The 11735-nt window shown below is 43.9% G+C and overlaps 1 protein-coding gene across 1 annotated transcript; it reads right to left on the bottom strand.

The window, feature by feature from the left end:
* Positions 1 to 3987: 3987 nt before the first annotated feature.
* LOC138765478 (probable G-protein coupled receptor 139) lies at positions 3988 to 11035 on the bottom strand. The gene is made up of 4 exons (XM_069942516.1): positions 10966 to 11035; positions 4996 to 5855; positions 4492 to 4564; positions 3988 to 4115 (listed from the first exon to the last, which is right to left on the bottom strand). Exons 1-4 carry the CDS (start codon positions 11033 to 11035, stop codon positions 3988 to 3990), a joined length of 1131 nt encoding a protein of 376 aa, XP_069798617.1.
* Positions 11036 to 11735: the final 700 nt, after the last annotated feature.

Raw genomic sequence — 11735 nt, 5'->3', positions numbered from 1 at the left:
GGGCATGATGTGCGGGTTTTAAGGCATTGGTAAGACCTCACTTGGAGTATTGTGAGCAATTTTGGGCTCTTCATTTCAGAAATGATGTGCTGACATTGATGAGGGTTCAAAAGAGATTCACTAGGATGATTCTGAGAATGAAAGGGTTATCACATGAGGAGCGTTTGACATTCTTTGGAATTTAGGAGGATGGAGGGATCTCACTGAAACATTTTGAATGTGGAAAGGCATAGACAAAGTTGATGTAGAAAGGTTGATTTCCATGGTGGGAGAGTCTCGGGCAAGAAGGCAGAACTTCGGGATTGAAGGGCAACCACTTAGAACAGAAATGAGGTGAAATCTCTTCAGGCAGCAGATGGTAAATCAGTGGAATTTGTTGCCACAGGTGGTAGTGGAGTCCAGGTCATTGAGTGCATGTAAAGCAGAGATTGACAGGTTCTTGTTTAGCCCAGGGAATCAACAGTTATAGGGAGAAGGCCGGGCAATGGGTCAGAGTGGGAACACTGACAACCCAATCACTTAAACATTTAAATTTAGACATACAGCACGACAACAGGCCATTTCGGCCCATGAGCCCATGCCGCCAAATTTACACCCAATTAACCAATTTAACCCCTGTACATTTTGAATAGACATGGGGAGAAAGTACAAGCTCCTCGAAGACATTGCGGGATTCAAACCTCAGTCCTGATTGCTGGCACTGTAAATGAATGGCCCTAACTGCTATGCCAACCATGCCATAGAGACAAGCTTGAGTTAATGCATTGGTTCTTGAAATGCCTGTGGTCAGATATAACCACTTGTTCTTCATTTCTCAATAGTGTGGTCCCTCCCTGGTATGGTCCCTTCCCTGGTATGGTCATCCACATGTTTTTTGAGTATACTGTACAGACACATATAACAAATTGCACCATATTTGAGCACTATGGCAATCTCAGTGAGTAGTAGGGAAATTAAAGACATCAACTTTTACAGCCCGACTGATCATTCCCTCTTATTTTTGAACTTTATCCAAGAGCCTCGCTGGCCATTATTGTGTGAGTATCTTACGGATGCAATACCCAGGGTTTCTGAGCGGGAAGTGGGGCTGGTGGGAGAATTGATCAGCTCAAGGTGGAATTGCAAAATGGACTCAAAGGGCCAAATGGCCTACTTCTGCTCCTATATCTTATCAGTGTAGCATAGCATTTTGGGTTGTTTTGGTAAATTGATATTGTAGAATATAGCCTTGGAATACTTGGAGCAAGGATTACAATTACCATAACTCCAGAATCTCCTCTGTTCATACTGTTACGAGCTCAGAGGACCCATAAATCCAGCAGCAATAGATATTTACTAAGACTTAAACAAAAGTTGCTTTTAATTATCTTTAAACATGAAAACAGAATCACACTTTAACTTAACTAACCTAACTTAACACCCTTTTAATTCTAAGCGCACATGTATATAATGTGTGTTTAAGTTCAGAGAAGTTCATTGGTTCACTGTCCAATCTCACCTCTCATTTCTCCAAGTTCACTGGTTGCAGGCAATTCTTAGACTGTGCACAGAATTTAACATTTATAAGTTCACCAGGCTTTGGTGCGTGAAAGGTAAATGGTTACCGCTCAGGAAGGTTCTTGTTGGTTTTCAGAGAGAGATTTGTTGTTCCAGGACATCCACAACTGATGTACTTCCATCAGCCACTTCAGTGTCTTGCTGACGAAACTTGCCCCTTCATGGTTCTCCAGGTGATAACCTCTTGCTTTCAGGTCACCACATTTTGTTTGTCTTATTCCAAGTGTAACATTAGACAGCCAGTCTTCTCCTCTTGCATGAACCACAAGGGTTTTGACCAGACCGTCTTCCAAATGGGGTTTTCCACAAGCTTGCCAGCTTGTCCTGTTCCAGTCCCAGCTACTTCTGCTGGCTGTAACACTGTAGAAGTGATCTGTATGTGTGTGTGTGTGTGTGTCTGTCTGTCTGTCTCTCTCACTCTCTCTCTCTGAGAAAAAGCCTGTTTGACTCTTTGCCTCCAAAACCACATGACTCTCTTAGAACATCTCCAGTCAATCTGTGGCTCCAACAAAATCTTTCATCTGTTGCCTTTTGTAAACAACAATCCATTAGTGAAGCCTCTTGAACACTCTCCAAAGCTCTTGCAAAAGCTGTGGAACCAATATGTCTAGCATTAGCAGAGCTCCAGTATTTCAAATAAGATCTGTTTTAAAGTGTTTGTATGTGACCTACTCTAACAAACCTTTCCCATTTTATCTCCCAAAAACATATCTATATACTCTGTCACAGTACTGCCTGATCAAGAACTCACCTTCTCACTGACCTTCACCCCCATCACTCTTAACATTTCTGCCCTTGTCCTGCCATCCCCCAATTTCATTTCCTCTAATAATCCATGCCCTGAGCTCATCTGCCTGAATCATCAATCCGATTGCTTCACATTGAAACAGTAGGAACCAGGTTCTTTGAGTCCAGGGAACACAAAGACAATGTCTTCAACAAAAGGGTATTTAAAAACTTTATTTCAGATCCAGCCATTCCTTGCATGAATCTGGAGCCTCCACCTGCATTTATTATCAAATAGAGCCTACTTCAGGGAAATATTTGAGTAAAAATCAGCTGAAAATCTTGTATCCGTGAATCTCAAAGTCTATTTTGGGATTACAGTGCCCCCCTCTTATCTGCGGTTTCAGTTACCCACGTCAACTGCAATCCAAAAGTATTAAATTGAAAATTCCAGAAATAAACAATTTTGATAACTTTTTAATTGAGCACTGTTCTGAGTAACATGGTGAAATCTTGCACCGTCCCACCCTGGATGTGAACCATCTCTGTCCAGCGTATCCACACTGTATTCGCTACCCGCTTGTTAGTCACTCAGTAGCCATCTCGGATATCAGATTGACTGTTACATTATCACAGTGCTCATGTTCAAGTAACCCTTTTTTAAAATATTGTTACAATTGTTCTATTTTATTATTACTTATTGTTGTTAATCTCTTCTTGTGCCTAATTTATAAATTAAACTTTATGTATGGATGTATGTATGCATTGGGGAAAAAAATCCCACGTGTGTATGTATATAAGGTTCTGCAATTTTAGGCATCCCGTGGGGGGGGGGGTCTTGGAACATATTCCCCCACCCCCACTCAGAGGCAGAGAAGGGGGGAATTACTGTACTTGAAATATCCCAGAATCCAATGTGTTGATCAGATTCTATGCCAGCAAGAAACAACAGTAGATTGGGACACATTAATAAATCCTGCCTCTGGTCAGCGGCACAGGGACATGGGATTTCTTGTGCTCATCTTAAGCATTCCCTGTGCCATCAGTGTTCTTTGATTAGCCAGGGATTACTGAAGATGATGTGTGGGTGGGAAGAAAAAGTTTGAAAGCCACTATTTTAATCGTCTCTCGTTGACTCATTATGTGCTCGGTTTCAGAACTCCAAAGTAAACGGGCCAATTACCATTTTTCTCAAGCCAAATATTTCAGTAACATTTGGGTCTGGAGCAGTGATTCTCAACTTTCCCTTCCCACCTCCATCCCAGTTTAAGCAATCCCTTACTAATCACAGAGCACCGATGGCAGTGGGATGACAAAGTGAGTGGAAAGAAAAAGGTTGAGAACCACTGCGTTTTACCATTGTGCAGGAAGGCACGTGGTCGGAAATGATGAAGCTTTAGTTGTGATTCCTGCAATTGTCAATGAACTGGAATTTCTGTATCTCTGGCTCCAGGAAGTTCACTTGCATCTCAGATATAGGAAGCACCCCTGTTTGTAAATTGAAATGCCGTGTCCCTGGCACGGGTGGACTCTATTGCAGCAAACTGAGATGTTAGCACTTGACTGATGCAAATACTTCAGCTGTCAACAAACAGGAAGAGTTGTGCACTGATACAGTAGGTTCACGTGACATTTACAATACATCAGTTTAAAGGGCAAACGAAATTTTCACCTTAAAAATCCGGGTAGTCCTATACAACGGGTCTAAAATTCTTCCCTTGACGACGAAGTTGCAACACCTACATGCTGCCTGGTTAGTTGTCGGCGAAGTCTCAGCGCTCCCCCGCGGGGACCGTCCGCCTGGTTCCGGCTGCTGTCAGCTCTGTGCAGGCCTGTTACAGGAGCCGGCAGTGGTTTATTTTAAAACATCCAAATAAAATGTAAACCTTTAAGAGAGTTTGTTCTTAAAATATTGTTAATTTGCTTTAAACAGCATCCACTGGTCAGCGGCAAATACCAGATTTTTTTTTGGTGGGGGTCGTCTTATTCGAAGATATACCCAACATTTTAGGTGGAAATACCGGGATCATCCTATACAGAGTTGTCCTATACAACGGCACACACGGTGCATTATTCTGACGTGAGGTAGTAGTAGTTATCTTCCCATCATTTCACTATTTACCATCTGGATCAGAGCTCGATCTACGGGTCCAGAATAGTGATAGAGAGAATCACCGGAGTCTTCCCCCCACCCGCGACGTGATCTACCGGGATTGTTGTCTGAAGAAGCAGAATCATCGAGGATCCCGTCCACCCCGCACTCAGCATCTTCCAGCTGCTCCTGTCGGGGAAGAGATCCAGGAGGATCAGAGCCAGCGCCGCAGGCTGAGGAAGAACTTCTTCCCAGGGGCAGGGAGAACGCTGGACGACCCAAGAATCCGCTCACACTAACCATCTGATACTCTCATTTGTACAAAACAATATGTATTTATCTTCACAGATGAAATACATACATATTGTTTATCTGTGTGAGTTATGTCTGGGTGTGTGTCTGCGTGTTTTACACTGAGGACCGGAGAACTCAGTTTCGTCGGGTTGTCCTTGTACCATCAGATGACAATAAACTTGACTTACGGACACCACAAAACGATTTCATGCCTTCATGAGTTCATTTGAGAGCAATTGCTACTTTAATGAAACACAATTTACATCTGGAATTAATTTCTTTCGCAGAATAAATAGTATAGAAATCAGATTCAGTTGGCACTTAACCGCTTTCTTTAATTCCTCCCTGAATTTCCTCTGGACCGCTGCATAAATGAATGTGTTGGTGCAAGAACTGAGAAGCTGGAGCATGTTCCCGGATTCTTGCAGAATGAAGCGCGGGTCATTGAAACTCTGGAAGGTGAAATCCTTTACAATGCGCACGCGCAGAAACTGGGCCACATAGGTCATCCACAGGAGGATGAAACTCCCCGAGATGGTAAATAGCAAAATGATGGACTTTTTCCTGCTCTCAATCTCCAGGTCACACTGAGTCTCCCCGTTACTGTGGGCCCGGAGCCTCCGACGTGCTCTGCTCGCCGCCAGAATGTGCCTGACCGTCAGTGCGTTAAGCAGCAAAATCAGGACAAACGGCAGACATGGGGTCAAAATACAGTCGAACCAGTCAAATGCTGTCCATGCGGGAGATGTATAGCGGATTTCCTTCATTCTGCAATACCATGGGACATTGTCAACGACATAGATCGGCTCGTGCATGAAGTAAAAAGGAATGTTTGTTAAACAGCCCAGTGTACAGATGGTCCCAATAACCATCGCCGCTGTTCGCTCGGTGCAATATTTTGTTTTAAGTCTCTGGCAGGAAATAGCGATAAATCGATCGAAGGTGAAGCTGACTGTTAACCAGACTGAACTGACCCTGGCTGCAAAAGTTAGCACATTGCTGACGCTACACACAGGGGTGATTGACAGGAAACTTCCGGGGAAATACATCCCACTGAGTCGGTTGACGATCACGGCGGTGAGAATGACGAGGAGATCCATTACTGCCATGGACACAAGGTACTGTGTGATACACCGGGAGAGGCCGCATCGCCCTCGCGACAGGATTGCAATCGCCACTATATTCGCTGTAGGAGAGAGAGAGAGAGAGACATGGAAGGAGATGGACATAGAGATAGAGAGACATGGAGAGAGAGAGAAACATGGAGAGATAGATAGAGATAAAGAGAGACATGGAGGGAGAAAGACAGAGACATGGAGATAGAGAGAGATAGAGATGGAGGTAGGGAGACGGAGATAGAGACATGGAGGTAGGGAGACGGAGATAGAGACATGGAGATAGAGACATGGAGGGAGAGAGACGTGACAGCAATCGAGATCAAAACACACACACACTATATAGAGAGAGAGAGAGGGAGAATGGGCAAGATGGGGAGAAAGAGAGAGGGGCGACAGAGAGAGAATGGAGAAGGAAAGGTGGGACAGAGACGCACAGAGGTGGAGAGACAGGGAAAGGAAAGGGAAGAGAGAAAGTGGGGCAGAAAGCATAGAGAAGGGAGAGAGGGGAAATAGAGGAAGGGGAGAATGAGTGTGGATAGCAAGAGAGGGGGAGATGGAAGAAGAAAGGAAGAGGGAGAGAAGGGAGAAAGAGAGGAAGGATAGAGACAGACAGAGAGAGAGAGAGAGTGAAGGAGAGGGAGAGAGATGAGTCAGGGCTTTATAAATATATATGGTACAATGGTACAGAAAGAGGGCACCCATGCTATTGTGTCCACACTGGCTAATATTGCAGTCATATTAATTTCCACCTACTCGATCAGCTGCTTTCTGGGTTATGACTATTCAGTTAGTCATCTAGGCAATCTTTGAATGTTATCATGATTTTCCATCTACCTGGATGTTTTAAAATCATTCCCAGTGGATGATTTGTTTTCCTTTAACATGTCATAGTCACATGGGTGTACTGGGATGGTATGGGTTCAAGTGGACATTACCAGGGCTGTATCTCAAAAATAAATACACCTTCCATTCTTCAACCTGTTATAATTGAAATCCTTGCAGGACCATTTTGTCCATTCCTCTCTAACATTATACATCTTAACTAATCTTAGATCTGCCTCCAGAGAAAATAGTTCCACCTCGTCAGTCTCGTGTTATGATTCTCCGGCCCTGTCAGCATTCACTTAAGCATTGGCTTGTTCTCCCTGTTGTGCCATAAGCATAATAGGTGGGTGCTGTTCCCCAGCAATGGTTTGGACGGGGTTTTGTATGTCTCCCAGAGTCTCGATAGTTTTGCATTCTCTCACTTTTCTAATAAGGTAAGCATGTCCCATCACTTCTGAACCATTGTTACCTCCAAGGATCTGCTAAAGCCTATTGCAAGGTTTCTCTGTTCCTCGACACATTTCTTTTTTTAACAGATTTCCTACCATGGATATATTCTCCACTGGCATCATCTTGTGCATCCCAGAAGCTTGGGGAAATTGGAATAAGCTACTGATCTTCAGGTTGAGAGGCAGTGGCCAATGGGGAGCAAAGTCTGTATCAATTAATTACTTGAGGGCACCAAGTGCAGTTGATCTCACTTTGCTGATGAATCAAAACTGGAATGTAGTGTGAGAACCGAGCAGGAATCAGAGAAGGTGCAAATAGGCATGAGCAGGTTAGCGGCAGGGAGTGGAAATTATGGGCTGTTGAGCCTGATGCCAGTAGTAGGTGAATGATTGGAAGGAGTTCCAACAGATTGGATTTTCAATGACAGTATTTGGAGAGCCAGAATCTGATTAGGGTTGGTCAACATGGCTTTGTGTGTGGTAGGTCGTGTTTAACTGGTCTTATAGAGTTTTTTGAGCATGTTACCAGGAAAGTTAACAAAGGAAAGGCTGTGGATGTTGTCTACATGGACTTTAGTAAGGCCTTTGACAAGGTCCTGCATATGGGAGGTTAGTCGGGAAGGTTCAGGCGCCAGGTATTTGTGGTGAAGTAGTGTACTGGATTTGACAATGGCTGGATGGGAGAAGCCAGAGAGTAGTGGTGGATGATGCTTCTCAGACTGGAGGCCTGTGACTAGTGGTGTGGCCTCAGGGATCAGTGCTGGGTCCATGGTTGTTTGTCATCTAGATCAATGATCTGGATCAGCAGGTTTGCAGATGACACTAAGATTGAAGACATTGTGGATAGTGAGGAGGATTTTCAAAGTTTGCATGGGGGAACTGGACCAGCTGGAAAAATGGGCTGAAAATGGCAGACAAGTGTGAGGTGCTGCATTTTGGAAGGACAAACCAAGAAAAGACATACACGGTCAATGGTAAATCACTGAGGAGTGCAGTAGAACAGAGGGATTTGAAAGTGGTGTCACATTTGGATAGGGTTGTAAAGAGATCTTTTGCCATATTGGCCTTCATAAATCAAAGTATTGAGTACAGGAGATGGGATGTTATGGTAAAGTTATATAGGACATAGAAGGGACCAAATTTGGAGAATTGTGTGGAGTTTTGGTCACCTAACAGCAGGTAGAAAGAGTGCAGGGAAGGTTTACCAGCATGTTGCTCAGACCTCAGGAACTGAGTTACAGGGAAAGGTTAAACAGGTTAGGACCTTAGTGCCTGGAGTGTAGAAGAATGAGGGGAAATTCTAAAGAGGTATTTAAAATTATGAGGGGGATAAACAGAGTAAATGTTTTTCCACTGATGGATGGTGAGACACAAACTAGAAGACATGGGTTAAATCCAAAAGGGGAAAGGTTTAGGGGGAATATGAGGGGAAACTTCTTCACACACAGTGTGGTGGGAGTGTGGAACGAGCTGCCAGCTGAAGTGGTGAATGTGGGCTCAATTTTAACAGTTAAGCAGAATTTGGAAAGGTACATGGATGAGAGGGGTATGGAGGGCTCTGGACTGGGTGCAGGTCAGTGGGACTAGGCAAAACATGGTCCGGCACAGACTAGAAAGGCTGAAGGGGCCTGTTTCTGTGCTGCAGTGCTCTATGGTTCTATTTACCAGGACGAGGCAGTTGTACAAGTAGGTGAAGAGTCAGTTTTATCAATAAGGAACAGAAATTAGAGCATTTGAAAACACCCAGAACTTGAGAGGTCCTGGAGCTCCTATAACCTCTTGCATGGATCACTGTGAGTTAATGTGAGAGTCCATCATGCAACCAAGAGGGCGAACAGCATATTGAGCTTCCTTGCAAGACATCCAACTGCCTTTGTTTATGGGCCTGTTGATAGAGCTCCTGGACGATTGTGGACAAATCTCATCTCCCTAGATATACTTGTTATGGAAGGAATGTAATGACTCTTGGGATGTTGACAGGATTTGACAAGCAAATTAAGCAGAATGAGCCAATGGACTAGGCCTTGGTCCAACGGAAAGTGAACTTTTGAAGCGTACATAATTACTATTTTTAAAATTTTTTAGAGGTACAGCAATAGGTCCATGAGCCCATGTTGTCCAAATACTCCAATAAACCTAGCAGCACCGTACACCCTTGGAGGATGGGAGGATACCAGAGCACCCAAACCCTGGGAGAACATACAGTCAGTGCTAGATTCCACCCAGTTCTCTGACACTGTGGAAGTGTTGTGCTAACCACTGAACTCACTTTCGGCACCATCGTCCCCTCAGTACTGGTCGGCGAGCTTCAAAACCTGGGCCTCTGCACCTCCCACCTGCAACTGGATCTTTGGCTTGCTCATTGGAGGACCACAGTCAGTGCCAATCTGCATGGGCTTGCCTCAAGGATGTGACTGTGAATCTGTGGTCAGGCACAATTCCAATACCATCTACAAATTAGCCAATGACATCACGGTTGGTGGTAGAATCACAGATGGTAATGAAGAAGTGAATAGTTGCTAGTTCAGAGGGGTCACAACAGCCTTGAACATACACGCTAGTGAAAATAAGGAGCTGATTGTCCACTTCACAAGGGGAAACCAGGAGAGCATATACCAGCCCTCATCGAGGGATCAGCAGTGGAGAGGGGAGTCGTGGGTGTCACCATCTATCCTGTGGCAACATATCAATGAACTCCTGAACAAGGCTTCTCAGCTAGATGTCATTAGGAGTTTTAAGGGATTTTCCAAGAACTCTTGCAACTTTCTACAGGTGTACCAAGGAGAGCGTTTTGACTGGTTGCATCACCGTCTGGTACGGAGGTTCCAAAGCACAGGACGGGAAAAGGAGTTGTCAACTCAGCCGGCGCCATCATGGGCATCAGCCTTCATTAAGGACATCTTTAAGAGGCAGTATCTTGAGAAAGCTGCTTCTATCATCACGGCCCCTCACCACCCAGGCCATGCTCTTTTCCCACAGGAAGAAGATCCAGCCTGAAGACACCCACCCAATGTTACAAAAAACAGCTTCCTTCCGTTCAGATGTCTGAACGGGCAATGAGCCTCACTTTTTTTTCTCTATGCTAATTATTTATTTTAAAATATTGTGTTTACGCCACTATATTTCATCGCAATTTTGCACCATGCAAAGCATGACTCTGCTGTCGCAAGACAATAAACCTGATTCTGCACTGACCACGCAGCCCATACGGACGGGTGCTTTTAAAGAGAGAGAGATCAATAGACTTTTTTCCCATAAAGGAGATATGGATTAATACAGGCAAAGTCAGACTGACCGAACAGCGGAGGAAGGATAAGGAGTCAAATTGCTTCTACTTAATATTTCTGTTGTCGAGGCCCTGAAGTCAGTGCCAGGGGCCCAGAAAAGCAGAGCTACCAGTGCAATAAATCAGTCTTTGATTTCAACTCCTCCACACTCCTTCCACACTCGTCGTAGGGCCTAAGTTTCTGGAGAACCTCCACTCCAACTCTAATGGAAACATATCTGACATTGCATATAGCGCCCAGAAGTGAGCAAAATGCATGGATATCTGAAGACTTAATTTCACCTTTTTTGTTTTGGTAAGGCAGCTAACATACTGAAAACCACTCCCACCTGGGCCACCCTCAATTTTCCCCCCATCCCACCATTTGGTGTGTAAGTGAGCACCATAAAAGATTTAAAGATAGTTTCTTTGATGCCCTTGCTCTGTGTGAATTGATATTTATAATTGGGACACTGTGCTCCTGCCCTGCCACTTTAAACAGTGATATGACTCCCGAGACTGCGAAATACCCTTCTCACTCTTTCACGTATAACATGACAAATAAACTTGAAACTTGACTGCCAGCACTCATGAAATAAAAGAGCGGAGTTCCAATAAATATTTTTTGATGCCAGTTACCTGGGATAGCGATGGTGGCAAGAGCAGTGTAGTAAATAACATAAGGCAGTCCTGTTGGTGGAGCGTGCATTTTCCCTGTATCTCAACTAATCCACTCAACTTTCAAAAGATAATTTTTTATATAGCAATTTTAGAAAGTCCCTGTGGGAAAACATTAATGTTTGTGAAATGTTTTAATAAATAAGGTTGCATCATCATGAATCCCATTTTTTATATAGCAATTTGAGAAAGTCCCTCTGGGAAAACCAGATACCTTCATTAGTGTTAGTGTAACATTTTAATAAATAAGGTTGCATCATCATGAATCTCATTTTCAGATGCTGTACAAACAATGGATGGGAGAGTTTTAAAGCAAAACCAATATTTTAGAGAGGAAAATCAGGCCCCCTTAACCCAGTGGCTCTCTACCTTTTTTCCACTCACATCCCACTTTAAGTAATGCCTATGCCATCGGTGCTCTGTAAGGGATTGTTTAAGATGGGAAGGGAAGATTGAGAATCACTGCTCTGGACCTAATTGTTACTGAAATATTTTGCTTGAGAAAAATTGTCATTGGCCCATTTCCTTTGGAGCTATGAACCTGTGCACATAATGAGTCAATGAGGGACGATTAAAACAGTGGCTTTCAAACTTTTCTTTTCACCCACAGACCACCTTAAGCAATCTCTTACTAATCGCAGAGCACCGATAGTATAGCAATTTCTTAAAGTGGTGTGTGAGTAGAAAAAGGTTGTGAACCATTGCCTTAATCTGACTGGCGCTTATCGGGT

Source organism: Narcine bancroftii, chromosome 5, assembly GCF_036971445.1.
Source record: "Narcine bancroftii isolate sNarBan1 chromosome 5, sNarBan1.hap1, whole genome shotgun sequence".
NCBI classification, from domain to species: Eukaryota; Metazoa; Chordata; class Chondrichthyes; order Torpediniformes; family Narcinidae; genus Narcine; species Narcine bancroftii.
This window is presented reverse-complemented; position numbering and strand designations above follow the sequence as displayed.

Excerpts from the sequence above, each read along its gene's own strand:
- LOC138765478 (XM_069942516.1), bottom strand. The coding sequence starts at position 11,035 with ATGCACGCTCCACCAACAGGACTGCCTTATGTTATTTACTACACTGCT. Across the intron at positions 5,856-10,965 it reads TGCCACCATCGCTATCCCAG|CGAATATAGTGGCGATTGCA; the intron begins GTAACTGGCATC and ends TCTCTCCTACAG. Across the intron at positions 4,116-4,491 it reads TTCTTCAGACAACAATCCCG|GCCTGCACAGAGCTGACAGC; the intron begins GTAGATCACGTC and ends CTCCTGTAACAG.